A 23,890-nucleotide genomic window follows, 5' to 3' on the forward strand; every position below is an offset into this window, starting at 1 on the left:
TCATTTACCATAACATCTTTGGGTGAAATAAAACGACAGCTCTTCTAATCTAAGGGGATTGAACACAACAGGGTTAGAGCTCATGGCCTTATTCTGAAATGTCAGACATTGGCCATCAGCCTACATAGATACAGAAAACCTGACATTTTCTTTGTTTTACAACTTTTATTCATTTTAGTTATGTAATGTACAACTGTTTAAGATATGTATTTCTATTTCTTGGTGCCATTAGATATATACTGTATGTGGTGTGACATTTTCCACATAAATTCCACATTCTGAGGCTTTTCCACCTTGACACATTGAAATTTACTCCACCTTGAGTAAAACGTTGGAGGAAACCCAGGGAACATACTCTGATTATCTTCACAAATTGTTATCCAGCAGCAGCCAATACTATATGCTGTAGTCACATGAATAACCTAACCCATTTCATAGAGTAAAGTTCGCACTTCAAACATCACATTTTTTACAGTACCAAATGCCATTCTGAGAAACTGAATTAGAGCCAATTATTCTTATAAATAAGTACCAAGCACCTTTATCTTGATAGGATAAATGAGCTTCTGCGACGACATGTCAGCAAGTATGAAGCACACGCCTTAAAGGTAATATTTACTTATGGTGTTGTGTTTCAAGTGCTGTGTGCGAGGCCAAACAGGCAAAAAAAAAAAAAAAAAAAGAAGCAGAGTGTCATTCTGTGGAAGTAGAAGAAGTCTGTTTGGCAGTACAGTAAGTGTGTAAATTATTTTTGGACGAATGAGGGATATTTAGGAAGAATGGAATGACTGGACCTTTGACTTAAGCAACAGGATCGAATCGTCTGTACTCAGGAGGCTTTGTCAGCAGTCATGGCTTCCTTCGGGCAGATCATCTTCTGCAGGTGTGGTCATAAGGTTTGAACGTGTTTAAATTGTGAAAACATTCAGGTGTCTACAGTGGTGGAAGGTAACTAAGTACATTACAGTTTTGAGTTACTTGTACTTTTCTTGAGTATTTCCGTCTCATGCTTCTACTACATTACATCTCAGAGGGAGATATTGTGCTATTGTGCTTACTTTTCGGATTTTAGGTTATAAAATAAAAACGCAGTGTTAAATATCAAACCAGTGGCTCTCAACAGTTTTGACCCTTATAATAAAGCAGTGTCTCTTGTCACATTTCAGATGTCAATGAGTTATTAACTGTTTCCCCTCCAGACCTCTAAGACAGTTTCACTTAAATAACAGTTTCAGGCCCAAAGAGGTAAAATGATCTAATATGTACATATAACCAAAAAAGGCAAAGATTAGAGAAGAGTCCAAAGTAAGAATACAAATGTCTTGAGCAGAACGACCCCACAGATTTTTATTGTGACCCTTTAAAGGGGGCCATTCCCCTCGGTTGGGAACCACTGGACTAAACAACTAAACTTTATATGAAGTAGGTAAAACCAGCTCCTCCTTGACCAACTACAACAGTAAAATGCTACTTACCCATTGTTGCATTAGTAACAATCTGATAATAATTTAATATATAATAATATGCATCAGTCGCAGGGGTCATTTTTCTACTGACTACAGTACTATTTTTTACTTAAGTAAACTTCTACTTTAGATTGTTGTAAAGATCCTCATACTTGTGTAATGATATGCATACTTCTTCCACCACTGGGTGTCTTCAGATTTCTACAGCAGGAGAAACTTTGTGTCTTGGTTGCTGTGAAGTTTATCTGCAAGTTGATTGTAGTGTGTCTGTTTCCTTACACTTTCCTGTGTTTGTGTCTCTCTTTGCGTGCAGCATGATAACCCTCATCGTCTTATTCTCGACCGTCATCATCCTCATCTTAGCTTTGACCTTCTCAGGTAAGACCCGCGGATCCTTGTGAGATCCTGTTGTCATTAGTGATGTCTCTGTCTGGCCTGAGGGGATACATGGGTGTGTTCAGCACATGCTGTGTTTGTCTAAACTAAAAAACATTCTTGTGGTTGAAACGCACCCACCAAGTGTGAATGTTTGAATTTGGGAATCTAAGATAAATGATTTTGGTGTATTTTTGAACCGTTCAGTGTAGATACTGTCCACTCAAAACCTGCAAAGAAAGTCAGGATGTCTGTGTGCCTCTTGGAGAGCAAGTTCAACTGCAATATGCACCTTTTCCTATATTAATGTAACAGTTACTAACAGCCAGAAAACACGCAGAGCACATAATTCAACTATGGCCGCACAGTCCTCTAAAAAATGTAGTTTCTAATTTGTGTCTGGCCCCTGACTACGCTCAGTCATGGGAGTTTTATGAGAAAATAGTGAAAATATTCAAAAATGCACCCTGACAATGTTGAAGGAAAGGAAAGGACATTTTTTTCAAGTCTGTTTTGATCCAATACTCATTTGTCCATATGTACATTGAAACAGTAATCAGTCGCTGTAATAATTCCCTCTCTTTTCCATATTAGCCATGAAGAGACCCTTCCTAATGCGAATCCAATGTAAGAGATAGGGGACAAAATCCTAAAGCAATGCATTCAAAAGAACAGCTGAAGCTTCATATTCGCTTCCAATAACTGTCTGGGCATGTGAGGGAGTTTGTTTTATGACAGATCTGGAAAAAAAACATCACTCATTGAAATCTCACAGACAAACAAATAGGACTAACAATCAGGACATATTCTCCATTATGAGTCCGTCCCTGTGTCCTCGACCCACAGACTCTTCGTCCGAGGTGGTGAGCACCAACACTACGCCCATTGGCAACCTCGGCAAGGATGAGCTTCTCAGCTGCTATCTTAACACAGTGAGTGGACAAGCCAAACTCACACAAATGTCGGTCACCTGGGAGAAGAAGGAGCTGAGCGGACTTGTTTACAAGTATGAGGACGGAGCTCCGGATCTTGAGGACCAGAACTCGCAGTTCAAAGGGAGAACTCAGCTCTTCCCTCGTGCTTTGGTCACAGGGAACGCCTCTCTGCTGCTGAGGGCTGTGAGGAGCAGTGACGAGGGGGAGTACACCTGCAGCATTAGCTCCTCTGATGCAGAAGGAGAGGTCAACATTCACCTCAGAACAGCAGGTAGGATGACTCGTCTTTCCAGTTTCACTGTGTGTTTGCTTCAAAACTGAATCTCTCTGAGACCCACTGGTGACACCTGTCTTTAACTAGCAAGCTTTTATAAGCAGTATAAACATCTGTCAGCAATAGAGTGCTGTAGGAATGAGTCATAAAACCTGGAAGTTAGCCAGCAATTTTATACTTCTGGTTCCCTCGTCTCGAAGTCGGTGTGTTTTTTGAATGTGTTTTGGGTTAGATGCCTGAAATTGATATTTTCACGTTTTGTTACGACATAAAATATGAGCACTTGTGGGTGTCCACAGGAGGAGTTGCAGGAGTTGTCGTCCACTGAGTTGAAAGACTCATCTATAGAGTCAGACTGCAGGCTGAGGCCGGATTCTCACGATTCTTTTTAAATGTATTACTCCTTCGACTTAATTTCTTTTCTTTTTTTGGGACTTTAGAATCTTGTTTTTACAGCTGATTGGAAAGTTGCAATATACACAATATGACAATGTGATTACTGACTGAAGTTGGCCATAGAAAATTCACATCGCTGCATGTATTCATGACTTTTACTTACCACTTTGTATTGTCTCAGCCTTTTCAGCCCCCACATTTAAATTCTCAAACGGCGTCCTGGTTGCTGAGGCAAGCAGGTGGTTCCCTAAACCGAACGTGACGTGGTCGGACTTTGATGACAACGTCCTGAAGGGAAGCACGAGCTTCACACAAAACTCTGCGGGGATATTCAATGTAGTGAGCACGCTGCAGCCAGTCAACGTCAGCGACACCTACAACTGCAGGATTGAAAATAAGCTGGTGATCGCCATCTCTAAGGCAATTATAACAGGTATTCTTGTATAAAAACATATATCTGTGAATCTCAAAATCTCTCTGTTGATGAACTGACGTGCTGATTACCGGCAAAATCCAAACCAGGGTATGCTGAAGAAACTTAAAGGGGCATCTCGCTGGTTTTACACATGAAGTTCAGTTTACTCATCAGTTCGCTTAGCCTGCGAAAACTTCTGTTTTTGTTATTAGTTTGGTACCTCAGATTGGGTCTTCACATTTTTGACACAAAGCCGGTTTTACAAACTGGAGTGTGGAGTTTGAAAGACAAAGGCAGGGAGGGTATAATGAAAGATACCACTGAGTTGCATTATGGGAAAAGTGGAATTTATACTGGAACAAAAAATTCCTTGTATGACCCATATTATGGAATAATAATACTTCAGCCTCTGCTGCTTTAAATTTAAGCCTTATGTGTGTCTTCCCTCAACTTAATGGAAGTGCAACACTGAAAAGGTGGGAAACTCCTTTAATTTATCTTTAACATCTAACAGACATTTCTACATAAAAAGCATAAATATATTCACTGATATGAACAGATACAAACAGACAGTTTTTTTGTCATAGTGCACTAAGTTCAAAATCCAAACAAAAACAAAAATCTCAATAAAAAAGGGAGGAAAACAAAAGATATATCAAAAACTAAAGCATAGCAGATTGTACTACATTTGCCAGCAAAACAAATGTTTAATCTCCCTTCATGTTTTCAGGCTCTGGTGTTTCGGGGAACACGTACTTCATCAATGCTGCATCATCTCTGCTGGCATCAACCTACATGAGCATTATGACCATTGTCCTCTGCATCTATTATCTCGCCTGATTACACACAACGATTATGTTATTTGGTTTTTAATTTATTAAAGTAGTGGGTGTTGTTGCCATGTAACAGCATTTAACTCTGGGGTGCATTTTCTCCTTTAACGTTTACATTTCCTTTTTCTTTCTCAGATGTATGTGTAATGGTTTAAGTGAAGGATCAATCCTCTAGATTATTCGTCAGGAAACGTTTCTAAATTCCAATTAGCTTGAGTTTTTATTTTTATTTGTCTGTGTGTACGGCATAAAATAGGATGAACCACCATCCTTGTGGAGAAACTGCGGTAAATGAAACCTGTTAAATGTCAGCATATATAGTGGTCTTATCAAATGAGTACCCTGCCATTTTTTGTATTACTGTATTACTTAATAAATATAATGAATTTTAGTTGTTCTCAAATGGGTGGATTTGTTTGTTTGGGGATATCAAAGGAGATAATGCATTAATTACCACTGAGGTGCTGGTGTGAATGTTTATATTTACAGAAATAAAAAAGCAAAACTTGAACTCGGCATTAGTATGAGAAAACACGTTGTGCTGTCCTGCCAGTAGATGGGGGCAGTCAGACTCCCAGAATGCTATTAAAGAGTTTTGGAAAGTCTTTGGACCACCCCCGTGATGGTCCTTGAGAGGCTTCCTATTGGTCCGGTACTGAGTGAAGTGTCATATGTCCCATGGCGCGCCGAGCAGTGAACGCAGCCAACTTTCTCCCGAAGAAAAGTGGGACTCTGCGGCGGGACTGAATCAGTGAGGCGAAGTTCAAATATGTTTGGTTGCCACCGCGTTGAAAACTGAAGGTTTAGTTTCTTGTGAGTGTTTTATTATGCAGAAGAGAGTTTCGAGAGAAGTTTTCCTTCAGTTCTGACAGGTTTGAGGAGCTCGGTGGGTTTCGGGGTGGTAAGTTATTCGCTGGTTTTGTTTTGGCCACCACAAGTCACCAGAAACAGACGATGTCGCAGTCTGAACAGAAAGAAAACGCGGAGCAGCCAACGCTGAACTCGGAGCATGAACACAACGGGGTCTCGGTGAACCCGAGAGCGGTTTGTAACGCGTGTAAACGCTTGTACCGGGACCCTAAAATCCTCCCGTGTCTGCACACCTTCTGCTCCGACTGCATCGGCCAGCTGGAGCTGTTCTCGGTGTCCTCGCGCGGAGGCGACGCGGCGGAGGAGGACCGACCCGCCGTCACGGTGCTCTGTCCCGACTGTGATTCCGAGGTGGACATCCCTCCGTCGGGACCGGAAGGGCTGAGCACCGACCACCTGGCGCTGGACGAAGTGTTCCTGGAGACCCTGGTGACGGACGGCCCGCTGGGGTGCGACCTGTGCGGCGAAGGAGGCGCCGAGAGCCGCTGCGAGGTCTGCTGCGTCAACCTGTGCGAGTTCTGCTGCCAGGCTCACAGGTAGAGTCTGTTCTAGTCTATGCAGTTCTATTCTGCTCTAGCCTATTCTATTCTGTTCCTCTCTAGTCTGTTCTACTCTATTCTACTCTATTCTGTTCTGTTCTACTCTGTTCTGTTCTATTCTGTTCTGTTCTACTCTATTCTATTATGTTCTGTTCTACTCTATTATATTATGTTCTGTTCTACTCTATTCTGTTCTGTTCTGTTATACTCTATTCTATTATGTTCTGTTCTACTCTATTCTGTTCTGTTCTGTTATACTCTATTCTATTATGTTCTGTTCTACTCTATTCTATTATGTTCTGTTCTACTCTATTCTGTTCTGTTCTGTTCTACTTTATTCTGTTCCTCTCTATTCTGTTCTATTCTGTTATGTTCTACTTTATTCTGTTCTTTTCCGTTCTAGTCTATTCTGTTCTGTTCCTCTCTATTCTGTTCTATTCTATGTTGTTCTGTTCTGTTGCTTTCTGCTGTCAAGCTCCAGTGGTGGAATGTAAATAAGTACATTTGCTTATAAACACTGTACTTCAGTACAAATTTGAGGTAATTGTACTTGAGTGTTTCCATTGTATGCAACTGTATACTTCTACACTAAATCTCAGAGGCAGATATTTACATGTATATTTTACTCCTCTACAGTTGTCTGACAGTTTTAGTTACTTGTTACTTTTTTCTCCTGTCCATGTATAAACTATGTATCTCCAAAATTGCTGAATTTTGAATTTGAGTTTTTGTGATAAACTGAACTGGATCTTTATTCTGACATAACAACATGTACGTATATGTATCTGTTCTGTCTCCTGTCTGCAGGCGGCAGAAGCGAACAGCATCTCACTCTGTTCAGCGTCTGGAGGAGCTGAAGTCTCGTGGTCGTCTCTGCCGCCCCGTCCTCTGCTCTCTCCACCCCGGCAAGGAGGTCCGGCTCTTCTGTCAGCCCTGCGACCTGCCCGTCTGCCTGGAGTGCGCCGCCACACTGCACCGCGACCACCGCTGCTGCCCCACCCGTGATGTTATCGATCGCCATGGAGACCGCATCCGAGAGCTGGTCACGGTGCGCCTGCGACCTCGCCTGGACCGTCTGAAGGACTCACTGCAGAAGGTGTCTAAAGGAGTCTTAAATGTTCTGTTGAGAAGATTTTAAGACTTAAAGCAAAGTATGTTGTGTCTGCTGGATCCATTTCAGCTCCAGCAGAGCTCCACTTTGCACAAAATTTGGGTTTTATGGAGATAGTGTTGTGTCAAGTTTTAATCCCAACTTCATAATTCTATAATATATATATTAAATATTTTACCACTCTGTTACAGGTGGACGTATCCCAGGAGGCTTTGCAGGCACGGGTGGATGCAACAGCTAACGAGGTGAGGGCGTTTGCACGAGGCTACGCCAGTGCTGTGGAGGCCCACTGCCTGTCTCTGCTGCATCGCCTGGAGGAGCTCCGTGTCCAACGCAGGTATGGCACAACCGACAGAGTTGCTGTGGAGAGTAGGCCAAGTGATTATTGTGATTATTGTATAATCTCACTAAAAGTTAAACTAGGACAAAAACTAATACCTCGGAGTAGGGCCACAGAGTTATTCTTGAAGCTCCCTATTCACAATCCATACGTTGGGGTGTAACTTTCTCCAGCCACTTACTGTATCAGTAGTCAGTGGTCGGCCCAGAAAGTCAAAGACACATCTGATACTCTTCACCCTGAAAATAAGCCACTTCCCTCTGGCACATGTGCAGGACCCCCAACATCCTGGGTAACGAGCTGGTCACTGGATGTCCGCTGTCTGATTTTGATGTTGGTATTTTGTTGTCTTGCACTTTGCCTTAAGTCGAACCTCTATAAGCCTGTTTTTAACAGCAGTATCACTGAGTCCAAGACAAAGGTTGGCTTACTGTCACTTAAGAGAGTTTGAAATTTGACAAAATAATCTTAACACACGGTCCACTTAGTAGCTTTTCCTGCAGCTTTCAGGGTCTTCATCAGCGGATATCGTACATGACAACTGAGCAAAATCTATCCGCTGATGAAGAACGTGAGAAGTGATTATTACTGTTATTTCTGAGGTAAAAAAACCCCATAAACTTCCATCCTCAATTTGAAAATGAACTGTTGTGAATAAACCATGTAATAATACGTTAATATGCTGAAAGCCACATTGCCCAGACCCTGTGAGTGTAGCTGTTTCAGAACAGTAATGAAAACCTACTATAATAATCAGTCATGAAATTAATGGTTTTTGGAAAGTAATGCCGTTTTGAGGAGGGAGATTGTGTAGGGAGCATGTTAAAAATCATCAGTGCTTATTTATTGCCACACACTGAGTGGTGTCAGAGGTACCACACTACCTGCTCGGAGTTAGTTATTTCAAGGAACATTAGGCGTATTGTATTTCCACAGAAAAAGATACTGCATATTCCACTTTGATAGAACAGGCCACCATGGTTTGCAATGCAGAACAATCTCGCATTGAGCCCGTAGGGGATGCTCCATGTTATCCGCACTGTCTTCGTTCAACAGGAACCAGCTCCACCTGCAGAGGGCGCAGCTGCAGCAGGCTCTGTCGGACGTCCGAGGCGGCGTGGAGTTTGCAGAGAGACTGCTGAGCTGCGGCTCCGACGCCGAGATCCTCAGCGCCAAAGGAGTGACCCTGAGAAGACTGACCAGCCTGGCAGAGAGCAGCTACGACCCCAACCCGGCGACTGTCGCCCCTGACGACGGCAGCAGCATCAGCTTCATGCCCAGGGAGTCAGCGGGGGTGGTGGAGGGCTACCCGGTGGTCGGGGTGATCAACTCTAAGGCAGTGGACCTCTGCAAGTGCACCATCGAAGGGGAAGGTAAACCACTCCTGTGTGTTAATTTGTGGCTGAGATCAAACAGAGTAGAGAAATCGATAGGCAAACCAAAACTATGTCTAGAGATCACCCTGTGGGAGTAGTTGCAGGCAGGCTGGTGGGAGTGTGGAGGGGATCTGGTAAGGATTTGGGGGAAGGGGGCCAGTGTAGACTGGAGCAGTTAAAGACTATTGTTACCTTCCTGGCTGCTTTGGTTCAAAGACAGAAATTCCTGTGGGACAGAAGGAATGTTGAGGTGATTCAACAGGCCTGAAGGAAGTGACTGAGAGGATAACTCACACTCACACACACACACACACACACACACACTGTAAAAGAGAGAAGGGAAGGAAAAACTTACAAGTGACATTGCAAATAAACATATAGTTTATATATATATATATATATATATATATATATATAGTATTTTCTGTAGAATGACTTTTTCTGCTGCCACTCCTGCAACATACAGTTAATTCACACACAAAACAATTTGGAGTGTTGGTTGGACAAAACAGGCAAGACTTTAGGCTTTAGGAAACTGTGATGGCCATTTTATACTTTTGTCTGACATTTAATATACTGAATGATGAAGCTTGATTATGTAAGGGGAAAAAAAATTGCAGCCCTAAGAAATGACTCACAAGAGCACATAGAAATATAGTAATGTTGTCACATGCAAGTGGTGTAGTCATCCTCTCACACACACACACACACTCACACACACCGCCAGCAGAGATTTGTAGCAGCGTGTCTGTATGAAAGGCTTAGCTTTAGGTTGTGTTTGCCTGCGTAGGAAATGGAAAACCTCAGCAAACAAAGACTTTTATGCTGAGTCCTGAAAGAGCCGGTGTATTGTTGTAATGTTTGCCAAAAGGTCAGCCCGTGTATTGTGTCAAGACTTAGTTTGGTTGTTTGTTTGTGTCTGTATTAGTGTATTTTGGTCCGTGTGGTTAAGGCTTCTCCTTTTTTATGTAGGATTGCGCTGTAGAAATCCACAATATCACTACATCAGCTAAACCAGCTTTTTCTACCTGTGAGTGAGTTGTTTGTCCCTCCCAAGTTAACTGTCATTTAAGGGGGCAGATAAAGGATAAAGATTTCTGTGTTGACTATTAGAAAGCAGAAATCACAGAGGCTTATCCCCCATCTGTGTGATAAGAGGGTTTGAAGTGTTGGATCTGGACCACGAGGCTGTACAGAACAGGTGTAATATAGGCCAGAACAGCTGCGTCTGTTATGGTGACAGCTGCAGGTCTTAGCAAGCGCGCACCCATAGATTCACAGATAATTCACACCTATTAGTAGCAGCAGTGATAGTAGTAATAGAACTAGTGGTCCAAATGATGGTACTTGTAGCAGAAGGAGATTTTTAGTGATGGCAGTGGTGGTAATTACTGCACTCGATCCTATATTTGAGTTAAAGCAGCAAGCGTGTAAAGGAAAAATCCACATTTATGTGTCAAAGTTATCAATTCCACATCTAACAAGCCCACCACATCCACTCCGGTGGGAGGAGGGCAGCTATGCAGGAATGATATGAGATCAGCTGACTACATGCGTCAACTAAAATGATTTTTTAAAAAGTGTCATTTGTTCCCACCCTAACAGGAGACTCAGATGAAATGTACACACACCCATGCAGCCCTGAGAGAAGCTTTAATCAGCCAAAATAATGAAATCACCTGAGTGGGTGTACAATGAGTGTGAAGGGCCCTTTAGTTAAAAAAAAAAGTATGTCTGTATTAACAAAAGAATAGTCCCCTCGCAAGTGTTAAAACATTGATGTGTAATGTCAATAACTTTAATATTTTAATATTATAATCAAGTCTTCACGCCTTCAGTCTGCTTGTTTTGTCTGCCTCTCATTCCAAAACTCAGATATTTTCAACTTACAATTATATACAGTAAAACATAAAAGCAGCAAATTATCACATTTGAGAAATGAATTGATTATAATATAATTATGGTGTACACAGTACAGGCAGGTACTGATTCGGGTTTAGGTTCAGGTACGGGTGGCTGGAAAACAAAGGCACGAAGCAGTGATAATGAAACAGGTGTGCAGGTGGATGTCGGTGGAGTCTCTGGGACTGATGGGAAAGTCTGAGGGCATCTGGATGGAGAATGGCAAGTCTGGAGAGCTCCCGAGGCTGGAGACAAGGACAGACGGACAGACTGAGTAAAATAAAAAGGACGGCGGCAGCTGTCGTGACAGTGAGAGTAGAGAAATGTCATAAAGTCAGTGGGTCAACTCACTCAGCAGTGGTTGTTACACACATATATATAAAATAAATCACATTACTCTACAGTATCAGTTTAGATTAAATAAACAACATACAGGGCATTCATTAGTGAGCTTTACCCATGTTATTTAGGAGTATTTGTGACCTAAGCTAGGCTAGCTGCTTTCCCCTGCTTCCAGTCTTCATGCTAAGCTAAGTTTGTTTGTTTTTTTGTTTTTTTTGCCTGATCGCAGTTCTGAAACGTTTTAATCCTGGTTCAACCATGTAAACCACTTTGTAATTTAGTTTTGAAAAGAGATATATAAATAAGGCTGCAGTAGTGGCAGCAATAGCTTCCGTAGCATTAAGAGTAATATTTATTGTAGTAGTAATAGAAGGAGTAGTTTCATTAGCAGCAGTAGCAACTCAAACAGCATCCAAACAGATCCCCCGGCAGCTGCTGGAAACACTGAATCTCTTCTGATGAATACGTAGGATCATTAGTTATCGAGCGTCTAATAGAGTCTGACAAGAAAATGCAAAGCAACATTAATCATTGATATGAACACAAATGATGTTGGCTTTAACAGGACAACAACGCCACAACAGGTGATGAATGTCTTCAGCGATTGTGTCTCCGGAGCAGAACAAGTTAATGAAACACTAAATAATGACGTGAGGTTTTGGAAAAGTCTGGTCAGCAGCACTGAAGCCTGGCTGCGCCTGGAGTCACACTAAAACTGGCTGCGACCGCCATATGTTTTAGAGGGGAAAGTGGCTTACGTAAGCACTCAGTGGGGGGTCGTTTTGTGGGTGAGATGGTGTGTGTGTTTGTGTGTGTGTGTGTGTGTAGTCTTTAGGGGCACAAGACAAATGTCTAAGTGTCTCAATTTTGTGGTGTGTCTGAATGATGAAGTGCCTCTTTTAATGCGAGATGTGCCCGTGCAGGATCACAGGAAAACTTGGAGAGACAAGTCCTTCTGTCCTTCTAAGTTTGTGTGTGTGTGTGTGCGTGTGCGTGCGCAAACACTCAAACGCTTGTTTGAGTGTTTGCAAAGCGTGTGCATGTATACTTGCGTAATATCCAGTACTATATGTACTGTATGTGTGTTTGTGTGTCTGTCAGCGCATCATTATGACCTCTAACCTCTCCTCCCTGGTCACAGGTCTACAGAGGGGCAGGGAGGGGCAGCAGGGCCACTTCACCCTGGTGTGCCGAGACTCAGCCGGGGAGCAGATGGCGCGGGGTGGAGAGCACGTCCTGGTCAGCGTCGTTCACAAGGAGAAGAAAAACTGGTGAGTGTCGCAGAGACTGGCCCACTGTGTCGACAGTGTCCTGGAGCCAGGCTCTGTTTTTGTGCAGGCACGGGGAGGTTTTACCCTCCTCAGTAAGGGGACTATCATGGACCATCCAGCAGCACTCTGCAGGTTTGGTGTCGAGATTGATGACGTTTTTTACACCGTCTGCCGCCCAGCTGCTCAGAGCAGGTCAACGCAGCACTCCACACCTGCGTACTGTGCTATTTCTGTCACTTTGGCTGGAGGAGCAGTGCCCTTAAAGACCCCCCCAAAATCACACAACGACTTTTAGTTTTGTGTGTCTGTTTTGCTTTGATTAAACATTGTTCAACCTGAAAAAGTTATTTTATTCCATCAAAAGCTATTTACCTTAGTTACCATCACCACATCCACAACAGCTTGTATGTATGAATGCCTGCCTTTTCATGTGAAGGCAGCATGTGTGTCTACAGTCTCAGTCATCAGACCGCGTAAATCTAGTGCAACCAGCACGAGGCTGTTGCTGAATAACCACACAAGCCTCTGTGTTCCTCAGTCCTGTTGGTTATAGTCAGTAATCAGTAATCACAGCCTCCTAGTCAATGAGCTGGAAGTGAGCAGACGCGCTGGAGACGGCGGCCGCGCGTTGATGCGTGGAATAGGTCGACCTGTGGCTCATCAACACCACGATGTGGTGGAGCACAATCACAACTGGTCAAACAGCTGTATTGATTAGACCTCTGAACTTAAATTGCTGTGCAGAGATCAAGAGGTTCGACATGTTTTTCCTCTGAAGTTGAAAGGAATTTATCTTTTGATCTCTGGTTGTTTGGGAAGAATTCAGATTCAGAATCAGATACTGGTGATGATTTGAATACAAACAAGAAACAAGAAGAATTGTGCTCTGCCAAGTTTTAATGTCAAACTATGAATTGTGAGAAGGAGATGAAGAGATGATATGTGTTTCCTTTTCCTTCAGCACCGTGGAGACGACAGTGGTTGACAACAGCGACGGATCCTACGGCGTTTCATACACACCTGAAGAGCCAGGAGTCTTCTCAGTGTGGGTTTGTGTCAAAGCCCAACACGTCAAGGTACGAAGAGGCCAACTCAAGGAGTCTGTCACAGCAAAACATAAGAATACAGGGAATTATTTATTTGAATTTTGTCTCTCTCAAAACACTTGTCATTAATTATGTTTTGCAGCTGAGAGTGGCATGCTAGAATGCGTTGGACTGAGCTGTGGTGTTGCCGGCAGCTCACAGCGTACCGCCTCGGGGCTGTTAACATCATCCTGACGCATTAAATCAATGTGGACAAAATTCTCTTCAGGCAAAAACAAATTAAACAGGCTGCCTTCGACAGCTCTGGTGTTACATTTAACTACTGGGATGCTTGATAAGTAAAAGGCCGTTTGACTTCCTGACCTGAGGTCACCTTTCTGTTTCTAAGAAACATTGGCTTGTGTGGACTCAGACTCTTTCCTGTCTCGTCCCGCAGGGCTCTCCGTTTATTCTGAACGTGAAGAGGAAGTTGAGGCGTCACAGCGGGACGTTTCACTGCTGCTCCTTCTGCTCCAGTGGAGGAGCCAAAGACGCTCGCTGTGGCTGCCCAGGAACCATGCCAGGTACGCAGAAGAGAGCTTTGAAATGTCTGCTCAGAGGGGCAGTTTTCATTCAGTTTTTCACACTTTGTTTTTAAGTAGAACATGGAGAGAAGCTCTCATTGTCACCATCGCAAACATCATTTCTCTCCCCATCTAAACCACAAAAGTAGAAAAGGAAGAACGTATTGAGAAGGGTAGATTGATGATGATGATGATGATGATGATGATGATGATGATGATGATGATGATGATGATGATGATGATTGTAAGAATATTTGAAGGATTTTTTCCCCTTTTAGGTGTAATCACTCGACAGTGCAAGTAACTCTGCTCACATCTGCCTTCATTTTGCTTCCTGTCCACCTCTAGAAGAAATCTTGTATGTGTATGTGTTCCTGTGTAGTGGATATGAAGTTATATTTAGCTTTGTTAATACTACTTTATAGCACATTACAAAATATGAGCATATCAAGATTCACAAGGTCACAAACTTTCTCACTGCATATTCCATCAACATACTGACTTTACTCATGATGTAAAACAAGACACGTGTGGCTCTGATATAAAACAACTGTGATTTAAACGTTTTAAAGTTTCATCTCCTGGAAGAACTTACAAATCCCAGAGTTATTCCTCAACTCACGTCTGTCTGTCCTTCTACCCGTCTGTCTGACTGCAGGAGGATTTAAAGGTTGCGGTCACAGTCACAAGGGACACCCCGGGAAGCCCCACTGGTCTTGTTGCGGCAGCACCGTGGAGCAGTCTGAGTGTTTGCCTCAGAGCGTGTTGGCTGCAGTTTCCCCCCGCGGCCACCTGCGAACTGTGGAGCTGTGAGGCGACACCGAGACGAGACCTGTCAAGATGATGCAAGTTAATGAAGGATGGCAGCAATCAAAAGGTTAGAGCAGCGGGGGGAGCAAGCTTTAGTTTGTCTGTGTAAATCTTGGGAAGACTTGTAAAGGTCAGACAAGGAAAGTGAAGCTCTAAAGACACAGATTAAAAAAACTGAGACAGGGCATCAAAATATGTGGGTGTAGACAGGGCTCACCTCTCCCAGACATCCTGGTAACAGTAGCCAGTTTACCATTAGAGACTAACACGTAAGACAAACACCAAAGTGTGAGCTGAAGGCTCTGAATCTATGTTGTAAAGTGCCTTTTGTGTCGAAATGCTCCAATCACAGCAGCATGTGTCCGAAATCAAAGGTGTTGAAAGCCTTGCTGAATGGCGCCGAGATGGTTTGGCTTTTTCATTGTTACGCTTTTCTTTCACCAGCCGTCTCAAGCTGATCTTTTTTTTTTTTTTTTTTAACCTTGAAGCTGCTGTCGATTTCAATGGTACTGAAATCAGTGTTTTATATCTGAAATGGAAATGTACTGAGAATCACCATCAGACTGTTGAACTTTAATATTTTATATATCCTTCAGTCAAGGAAAATATCTTTTGAAATATAGTGCCTCAGCCGCGATGCTAAAACAACAATAATTCTTATGAATCCGCACTGATCACTGTTGTTGTTGTTGTGAAGTATTGCGGCAACACAACGAGTCTGCAGTTTTCCTCTTACATTCTCGTGAAAGATGGTTTTGTTTTGGATGGCTCAGTGCACTAATCAAGTAAATAATTCTGAAGTCATTACTGGAACAAAACAGAGCCGACAGATAAATCAGCGGGCAGATATTATCAGCCGATATTTAGCTAATTGCAGAAACGTTGTATCAGCATATATGTCAGCCAATAAGTAACAATAAATTGCATTACTGAAATTCTAATGATGTCTTTTAGATAATTTACTGTGTTGCCATTACATAGTTCGTCTACCAGAGAGTGCTGACAAGTTCCACCTGTAATCACCATCTTGTTCACAGCTCTTAAATAACACATTTAACGGAACGTCATCCAAATGTTTGTTTCTAAGAAATAACATAGTAATGGTGCAGTTAAAAACATGTTATTTTATGATGCTCACTACAGGTTATTTGTTTGTACACATACTTAACTAGTTGTTAAAGATACAACGTTAATGATGGGTTGATCTGCATATTTTCCCAATAAATACAAAGTAATTAATGTACTATTATTTCTATATTATTTCTTTGTGCTTACTTTTAATTAATTGGAACAATAATCACTGCACATTCTTCACTAGTAGAAACATATTAACAGCAGATACTTTTATGTACGTATATAATAATGACCAAGAACAAAACCTGATAACTGCAACGCAATGATTATATTCCATTGATGAGCCGACGCCTACATTGTGGTGCCATATACTGTGCTGTCTGTTTATGAATGCTACTGTTTCCTCAGCCGTGTTGTGAGTGTGACCTGAATCAAGACAGAAGCACTGAGCTGGAATACACTGTGCCTGTATATTCACCCGGGATTGTTGTCCGAGACTGTTCATAATGTGAAAGACATCCTTTGTTTTTTTGTAAACCACAACATTTGGCTTTTGCTCACATAACAATCTCGAGTGCTTATTATTGTTTTTAATGAGGAGAAAGTCCGTCAAATCTGCACGGAATCGTGTTGGGGTTCATTAGCAACCCAACTCCACGCCACGCCTTCTGAAGAGGGCTTTATCTGGGAAACAGTGTGACCTGGAAGGTGCAGTCAGCCTCCTCTTAGAATACAAATGTGTTCCTCTCCTGAGGCTGTGTCACTGCACCGACTTGCAACCACAAACGTGGAACTTATAATGAGCCACTTAATGCCTTTTGTGTATTTTCTGTATTCTGAATAGGAATGTGAGTGCAAGTAGATGGTTGTTGTTTTTTTACTTGATGAATAGTAAAATAGACCTATGCAAATGCTTGACATGAGGACTAATCTTTTTGATTTGTGGTCATGGAACACTGTGAATATGTTGCTGCTGTTCACCTTGAGCGTTACCCAGTACTTTTTTCTGCCTCACTTTTTTACTGAAAACCTGTACAATCAAAATAAACACACATATTTCTCAGTTTTCATACTGTTATTAACCGTATTAACAGGTGTCTCTTGCTTACTTGTATATTTTGAAATGGTGCCTGACAAGCAAACAAAAATCCACAAAAGTCGGTCTTTCTGTTTCTGTCTTCACATCAAAAGCAATCTGCTTTATTTGTGTCTGTGGGCACTTACTCAAAATACAAAGTACATGCATCATGTCAGTCAGTGTTGCCACTTCAAAAACATAATTTAGCTCAATTTCTTTACCCCACCTGAAAGGCATTCGTTCTGTTGGAGTGATCTTATATAACATTTCTAATTTCATCTAAGAACTCTTAAGAGGAGCTGAAATGTGTATGGAATTTGAATTAAATCATATTGTTGCATAGAAAAATGCATCAAGTCAATCAAGTAATCTTCCTCCAGCCATTATAACCCTTTGTTTCCATGTGTACGGCAGTGCAGGTAGTACATGGTTAAAATAACGTGCCACATTTTTTCTGAATATATTGATATAAACTTGAGAGAGATTTTAGTGAGAAAATCGAACTTGAAAGTGGGGCTGCTAAAAAAAAAAAAGGATTTTGAAAAGTGAGGAGGACCAGTTTTCCCAGTAAAAAATCCACCCTGACACGAGGAAACTTGCAGCATTAACTCCAATTTTGTAACTAATTCATCGTGATTTGCAAAAACCATGATGGAGAACTTTATTCATACCCTCAGTGACTGCATATTTAAACACTTCATGGAAGCCTTTTCCAGTTCACTGCTCTTGACAGTCCCTCTCCAAACCACCAGGTGGCAGGAGAGGGCTACTTTTTTGTCTGCCTGCTCTTCCAGAACTAATGATCATGTCCCCTCTGCCTGCCACAAGTTTTCTGTGCTTGTTCCTACAAATCATTCATAATCAGCGTTCTCAAAAGCCGTCTTTACCGGAGCCATTCCCGAGCTAAGAGGCTCCTGATGAATACTGCATTATCATGAAAAATGTCTTAAGCGGTTTAAGATTGACTCTCTTAATATGAATGTTTGATGAATGGGGACCTGTTCCACTAAAACCCATCACAGAGGGAAGTTACATCAGCAATGTCAGCGGCGACACTGCTTAATCAAACACAGTGCATTGTTCCGGTACAGCAAATTGGAAATGAGTGATTAACTGACGATGATGACGATTCAAATGGCAGTCAATGTTGGGAGGAGAGGGGTTACATGCGGTCACCGCAGGCAAAGACACACACACACACACACAAACACTTCCATTAGGTGAGGGCAGGTGTGGGTTAGAGATGATGGAGTGGTTCAAAACCTGCCTTTATTATTGATTTCTCACTTCCTTCACTTCCCCCCTTCTTTCAGTTACGTCAGTCCAGTAGGAACTAAGCCTGCTAACACACACACACACACACACACACCAAATTGAACAAGGACAGCACACTGCAAATGGCAGGATGCTCACCGCGGCTGTGAACCCCAGAGAGAAGGACTTATGCCAGGCCTCATAAACCTCCTTCACCCGCCATTGAGCTCTCAACTAATGTACCTTGTAATTGAGAGCACCAACGATCATGATACAATATTGTCTCACAGGCAAGAGACGTCTTTACTTCCGTTTAATCTTTTACATTTGATGCTTTTTATGTTTCCATGGTTTGCCTGTTCCACTTATCTGAAGAGAGTTATAGAGAGTTCAGCTGCAGGAGAGCCTAAATTTGGCCTTCGTCATCCCAACAGGCAACCAAAAGGAAGGAGTGCGAGGACACAAACCATGTGACAACGTCTAACTATAAAAATGATGCACATATCGCGTGAAAAAATTACATATTTCTTTACCTGAAAATATAGGCATATGTGGTTTATCATATGCTAAACAGCATTTCAGGTGATGAATTCACATTAGATATTTTACATGTGATCAACCCCTCCACTTTTTTTTGAACGTTTTGGAAATGTGATATTCCACATGTGAAATGTTATTTATTTATTTATTCATTTTTGTCTTTTGTCTCTTGAACAATGAGCTAACAAGCAAGCAAACATTATTTATATAACACTCTTTAAAACAGAAGTTAAAGAGTGCCTTACAGGAGAAAGAAAGGAGAACGGGGGGGATAAATAGAGACAATAAATATAAAACGATGCATAAATCAAGGAGATAAAGTGTAAAAAAACAACCATATATTAAGTTATAACATCAAGAGAATAGCCCATAAAGAAGAGGGTGTTAAAAGACTTTGGGAAGATTTGCTCAGGCAGGTGAGCGAGACGTTACAGACGTTGACGTGTGATGTGTTAAGCATGGATTACTTTCTCCAGAGGGGTCTGATTCTTGTGACGTTCCTTTGTTGGAATTAGCACGACTGAACCACTGATGCCCCCTGCTGAGGCTGGGACCAACAAAACCCCAAACGCTGTTAGGGTCTACAGTTTTTGAGCAAGTGGGCCAGTTTAAGATTTCACTTTTTTTTTGATTTTTTGCTGAGTTCATGTTCAAATGACAAAATCTGAAAAAATGTCTTCCTTTAATGTGTTGATGATGTCACAGAGTCGGTGTATGTTTATTTAATGCTGTAGCTGATACTTAAGTCAAACTTTCCCCGGTCAAAATGTTAATAAAAACTCAACTAAATTCAAACTGACGGAGATGCAGGGAATCCACCACAGCATCGTGTCACCTCAAACCCATGTGACAGCACCTGACGTCCTACTCTGAGAGACACTTTATCTCTGGGCTGCATGAGAGCATCACTGGCTCCTATCATTGTCAAGATTGAACACACACACACACACACACGCACACATCCACACTGTACATTGAAGGTCACCTGAAATGCACTCGCGGAAAGGTCACTATGAACACGCTGTTACAGAACTCCCTATGGGACAATCCCTTTGTGTTGAGTTGTGAATAATTCATCTTGATTTGTTAAAATTAGTGTGGTGTCAATAATTCATAGTCATCACAGACTCTAGTTTCCAAAGCAAGTTATGTAACAAATGAAGAAAACCCCACCAGCGCTTCAGGCTGGATCACCAAAAGCAATGAAGCCCTGACAAAGACCACTCTATTGTTATTCTATCGGCCCCTTTACTGCTGACACAGCTTATAAAATCAGAAAAATACCTGTTTGCGTCCAAGAAAAAAACACATCTTCCCTCAGAATGACCTTGCATGTGTGTGTACATGCATGGAGAGAACGCAGGTCATTCAGGTTGAACACGGTGTAACCTGATTACAGACAAAGAGGTCACAGTCATGACAGTAATATACTTACTGGGCTCTAAATGGAGCCTAACCAGCTCCCACTGGAGAGCAGCAGAGTTGGTAAAAGCCAATAAAGCCTGTTTGTTTGGAGCTACAGCTGTCTTAAGTTCACGGACACGCAGCTGATGGAGCGATATGAGGACCTCGCTCTCCAGCTTCGAGAGGCTGATTTTGGCCCACATCAAACGTAACCATCCCTGTCACTTTGGACCAGCACCAGTTTGTCTACCAGGCAAATAGATCAACAGAGGATGCGATCAGCCTCGTCCTCCATGCCGCTCCGGATCACGTGGAAAGACCGGGCACGTACGTCTGGATGCTCTTCTTGGACTTCAGTTCAGCCTTTAACACTGTCTTTCCCAACAGACTAGTGTCCAAACTCCACAGCCTGGGCCTGAACACAACCATTTGCAGCTGGATTTTCTGACCAACTGCCCCTCAGACTGTCAGGTTAGGAGAGCATACATCCTCCACCCTCACCCAGAACACTGGTGTTCCACAGGGATGTGTGCTGAGCCCTCTCCTGAATGCCCTCTTCACCCATGACTGACCATCATCCGTCATGGGCCTGATTTCTAACAACGATGAGTCAGCATACAGTGACGAGGTGCGAAACCTGACAGCCTTTGTCCTGCCAACAATCTCATTCTTAACAACACTAGAGAGATTGTGTTGGACTTTAGGGAAGACAAAGTGAATACTTCTCAGCCCAGTGTTGATTGACGGCGAGGTCGTGGATAGAGTCTCCAGTTTTGAATTCCTGGGGGTGCACATCTCTGAGGACTTCTCCTGGGCCATACACACCTCTGAGGAGAAGCTGAAGAGAGCCAGACTGCCACAGAACCTTCTCGTGAACGTTTACCGGTGCACGGTGGGTGACACCCCCCTGCTACTCTGGTGTTCATTTCAAAAAGGATAACTGATAGCGATGTTGACTATTTTAAAAATTTGTGTTTGTCTGTTTTAGGCTCTTGTATCTTTTTCTTCTATGTACTTTGAGCCTTAAACGATACAAACTCATTTGTTGATTAACTATATACTTTATTTCTATCGCAAACCCATTTACAAAGTGACTCACAACTACACATAATAAATCCCATGAAATACAACAAAATAATCATGAAGAATTAAGATAAACTACCAACAACATAAAACCACTGATGTAATAAGTTAAAAAAAAAAAAAGCCTCTTGCTACAAATGGGTTTTAAAAAGCTTTATAAAATGTGGTGCTGACTCAGCATGAGCAGCACTGACCTAGTTTCACGGTGTTGAAGCGAACAGTCACCGTCCGCCTTTGTCCTGAGCCATGGAACTTTTAACAGCAATTGGTTGCCAGACCTGAGCAGTCTTGGTACAGAATACAAGGTTTCCTGTGTGATTAGCAAGCAGGCTAACGCAGTAATCAAGTAACCATTAAATGTTAGATCTGTTTACTGTAAGAGAACCTTTCCTCCACATTTTACAAGTATGATCCAAACCTTAATTTATGACTGGCTAGTTTCTTTTGTTTAAATATTCCACTGAATGCAAAGTAAACTCACTGACTTAGAAAAGATAACTCCAAAAAGTGCAAGTTAACAGAAAGCTACTCAGTCTAATGAGATTAAGTGCAATTTGTCATTCCCCCTTTGACAGCCTATAAAGCCATACATCACTGACAACATGATAACCTTATCTCAAAAGGGATCGTCTGTGTTTTAAAGATATTGAGTGATGATATTATGGATGAGGATGCGTTTTCAAATGGATATGTATCGTTTTCCAATAGAACTCTGGTGCAACAGAAGTGATTGATCGCACCCTCTCGGTGCGGCAGGACAGGATGCAGGAGTCAGAAAACAGCAACAGACCTGAACTAGTTTAATGGGACTGAAAAAAACACAATGGATAGTGATGATGTCATCAAAGACAGATAAATACAAGCAGATTGGAGATATACTGGAAAAATAGTGTGTTTGTGAGAATCATAAAAAAGCATAGCCTGCAGTAAGATATATATGTACTGTATGCGAAGAGTAATCCCGCAATATTATTTGGACTTTTACAGCACTTTAACTATCGTATTGTTGATATATTTATATGTGTAATATTTAAGCTACTATTTCATGTCCCCTTCGGCTAAGAGTGATTTTAGTTCCTACCTGCCAATGTTTACGAGGGACAGTTGTAAGTGTGGCAGAGTAGAGTAACATGTGCAGCAGTAGAGTGGGGAGTCTGCTGTGAACACAGATAGAGTAAAGTTGGGTGTGTACTGTTTTGCCATGTTGGTGTTAATTTAAAGAAGATTATTCAAGACGAAATTGTAGCCGCTCATTACCCACAGGCCAGAAGACCAGAGAGCGCTACCAACCCAGAAAACAGGGTGACAATATGAAAAGCAGTGGCTGTAACCGAGAATCATTTGTGTCTATAGGAATAACTGTGTACATCCCAACACATTGAAAAATGTTATCTGAGATAGGGTCTGCTGTCCTCTCTCTTCTGAGTTTCTCTCATAATAAAAAGATGATGAATTGATGAGGGCACGCAGCCCACCACGTTATCTAAAAAAAAATGAAACTGCGGTGTCAGCCAGATCTGAGGCCTGTATGGCAGCAGTGAGGGAGAGGACACGGCCTGTCGCCGTCACTGTGTCACAGCTGGGTTCTCTTGCCGAGCTCACCTGAATCTCTGCACGCCGTCTTCATTTTCTCTCTATTTTCTATTTCAGGCTGAGGCGTGTCATTGCAAAATGTGGCTGCTATGAACTGAATGAAATATCTGTTCTCACAATATGATAGCTGGTATGAAGGTACAATTCACTTTTTGAATGTTATTGCAGTCACATTCATAATGTTGATATATAACGATTTTTTTTTAATCTTAGAGTCGTCGCTTTTAGAGACTTTATTTTGAGTTCTAGTAAAGTTTTCCAAATATTTAGGAAATAATTACATATCATTCCTACACATGTACACAATGACGCACAAGACATCTAGAATTTTCCAGTTGATGCAATAGTTCAGGCATTCAAATATTAAACCTCAGATAAAATGCTTCACTCAAACGTGTGTTAATGCTTCCATGAAATCTACAGTGAGATGTGGAAACAAAAAACAATCAAGTCACTTAATGGGAATGTAACAAGAATATTGGAATCATTGACTTTGGGTGGTTAAAAAGTCTTTATTTCAATTAAACCCAAAATTGTAATAATTCAGATTGGAGGTTTGCTACTGTATAAAGACAGTGTGCTCTCCACAGCCAAGTGGACAGATCTCTGTTTATCTACCCATCATGCCACACTCTCTGCAGGGACACATAATCACTATTCTTGACAGTTAAGGAAGGCACCGCGTCGCACCATTAACTGGAATGTCAAAAATCAAGAGTGTGTTGTTGAGTCCCTCTCAGCACTATACGCAGTTATCGCCACTAGAGCGTGGGATTGACACCTCCGACACACACACACACACACACACACACACATTTCCCCTATGGACACACACACACACACACACACATAGACATGCCGCTGTCTACCAGAGCCAAAGGTTGCGGTTGACCTTGTCCGAAGTCCTGACAGGCGGGTTCCCTCAGGTGCTCTGGTGCGGTACGTCATTTACAGGGTTGAAACTGTCATAATTCACCACTGCATCCTGTCAAGCAAGGAG

The 23,890-nt window shown here is 42.1% G+C and overlaps 2 protein-coding genes across 2 annotated transcripts; both read left to right on the forward strand.

The window, feature by feature from the left end:
- The first annotated feature begins 851 nt into the window (after positions 1-851).
- vtcn1 (V-set domain containing T cell activation inhibitor 1) lies at positions 852-4,715 on the forward strand. The gene is made up of 5 exons (XM_070915282.1): positions 852-883; positions 1,780-1,844; positions 2,688-3,047; positions 3,628-3,879; positions 4,592-4,715. The coding sequence occupies exons 1-5, from the start codon at positions 852-854 to the stop codon at positions 4,699-4,701; spliced, it is 819 nt and encodes a 272-aa protein (XP_070771383.1). The 3' UTR covers positions 4,702-4,715.
- A 933-nt stretch (positions 4,716-5,648) lies between these two features.
- On the forward strand, positions 5,649-17,001 carry trim45 (tripartite motif containing 45). Its single transcript, XM_070914841.1, has 9 exons — positions 5,649-6,100; positions 6,911-7,199; positions 7,406-7,551; positions 8,611-8,927; positions 12,316-12,445; positions 13,407-13,521; positions 13,928-14,054; positions 14,713-14,931; positions 16,347-17,001. The coding sequence occupies exons 1-8, from the start codon at positions 5,649-5,651 to the stop codon at positions 14,865-14,867; spliced, it is 1,731 nt and encodes a 576-aa protein (XP_070770942.1). The 3' UTR covers positions 14,868-14,931; positions 16,347-17,001.
- The last annotated feature ends 6,889 nt before the right edge of the window (positions 17,002-23,890 follow it).

Source organism: Enoplosus armatus, chromosome 11 (genome assembly GCF_043641665.1).
Source record: "Enoplosus armatus isolate fEnoArm2 chromosome 11, fEnoArm2.hap1, whole genome shotgun sequence".
In the NCBI taxonomy this organism is placed as follows: domain Eukaryota; kingdom Metazoa; phylum Chordata; class Actinopteri; order Centrarchiformes; family Enoplosidae; genus Enoplosus; species Enoplosus armatus.

What these genes read in the sequence shown, in the direction of transcription:
- trim45 (XM_070914841.1), top strand. Translation starts at nt 5,649, where the DNA reads ATGTCGCAGTCTGAACAGAAAGAAAACGCGGAGCAGCCAACGCTGAAC. An exon ending in TTCTGCTGCCAGGCTCACAG is followed by an intron (nt 6,101 to 6,910) that starts GTAGAGTCTGTT and finishes TCCTGTCTGCAG; the next exon opens with GCGGCAGAAGCGAACAGCAT. An exon ending in TCAAAGCCCAACACGTCAAG is followed by an intron (nt 13,522 to 13,927) that starts GTACGAAGAGGC and finishes CTCGTCCCGCAG; the next exon opens with GGCTCTCCGTTTATTCTGAA.
- vtcn1 (XM_070915282.1), top strand. Translation starts at nt 852, where the DNA reads ATGGCTTCCTTCGGGCAGATCATCTTCTGCAG. An exon ending in GGGCAGATCATCTTCTGCAG is followed by an intron (nt 884 to 1,779) that starts GTGTGGTCATAA and finishes CTTTGCGTGCAG; the next exon opens with CATGATAACCCTCATCGTCT. An exon ending in CATTCACCTCAGAACAGCAG is followed by an intron (nt 3,048 to 3,627) that starts GTAGGATGACTC and finishes GTATTGTCTCAG; the next exon opens with CCTTTTCAGCCCCCACATTT.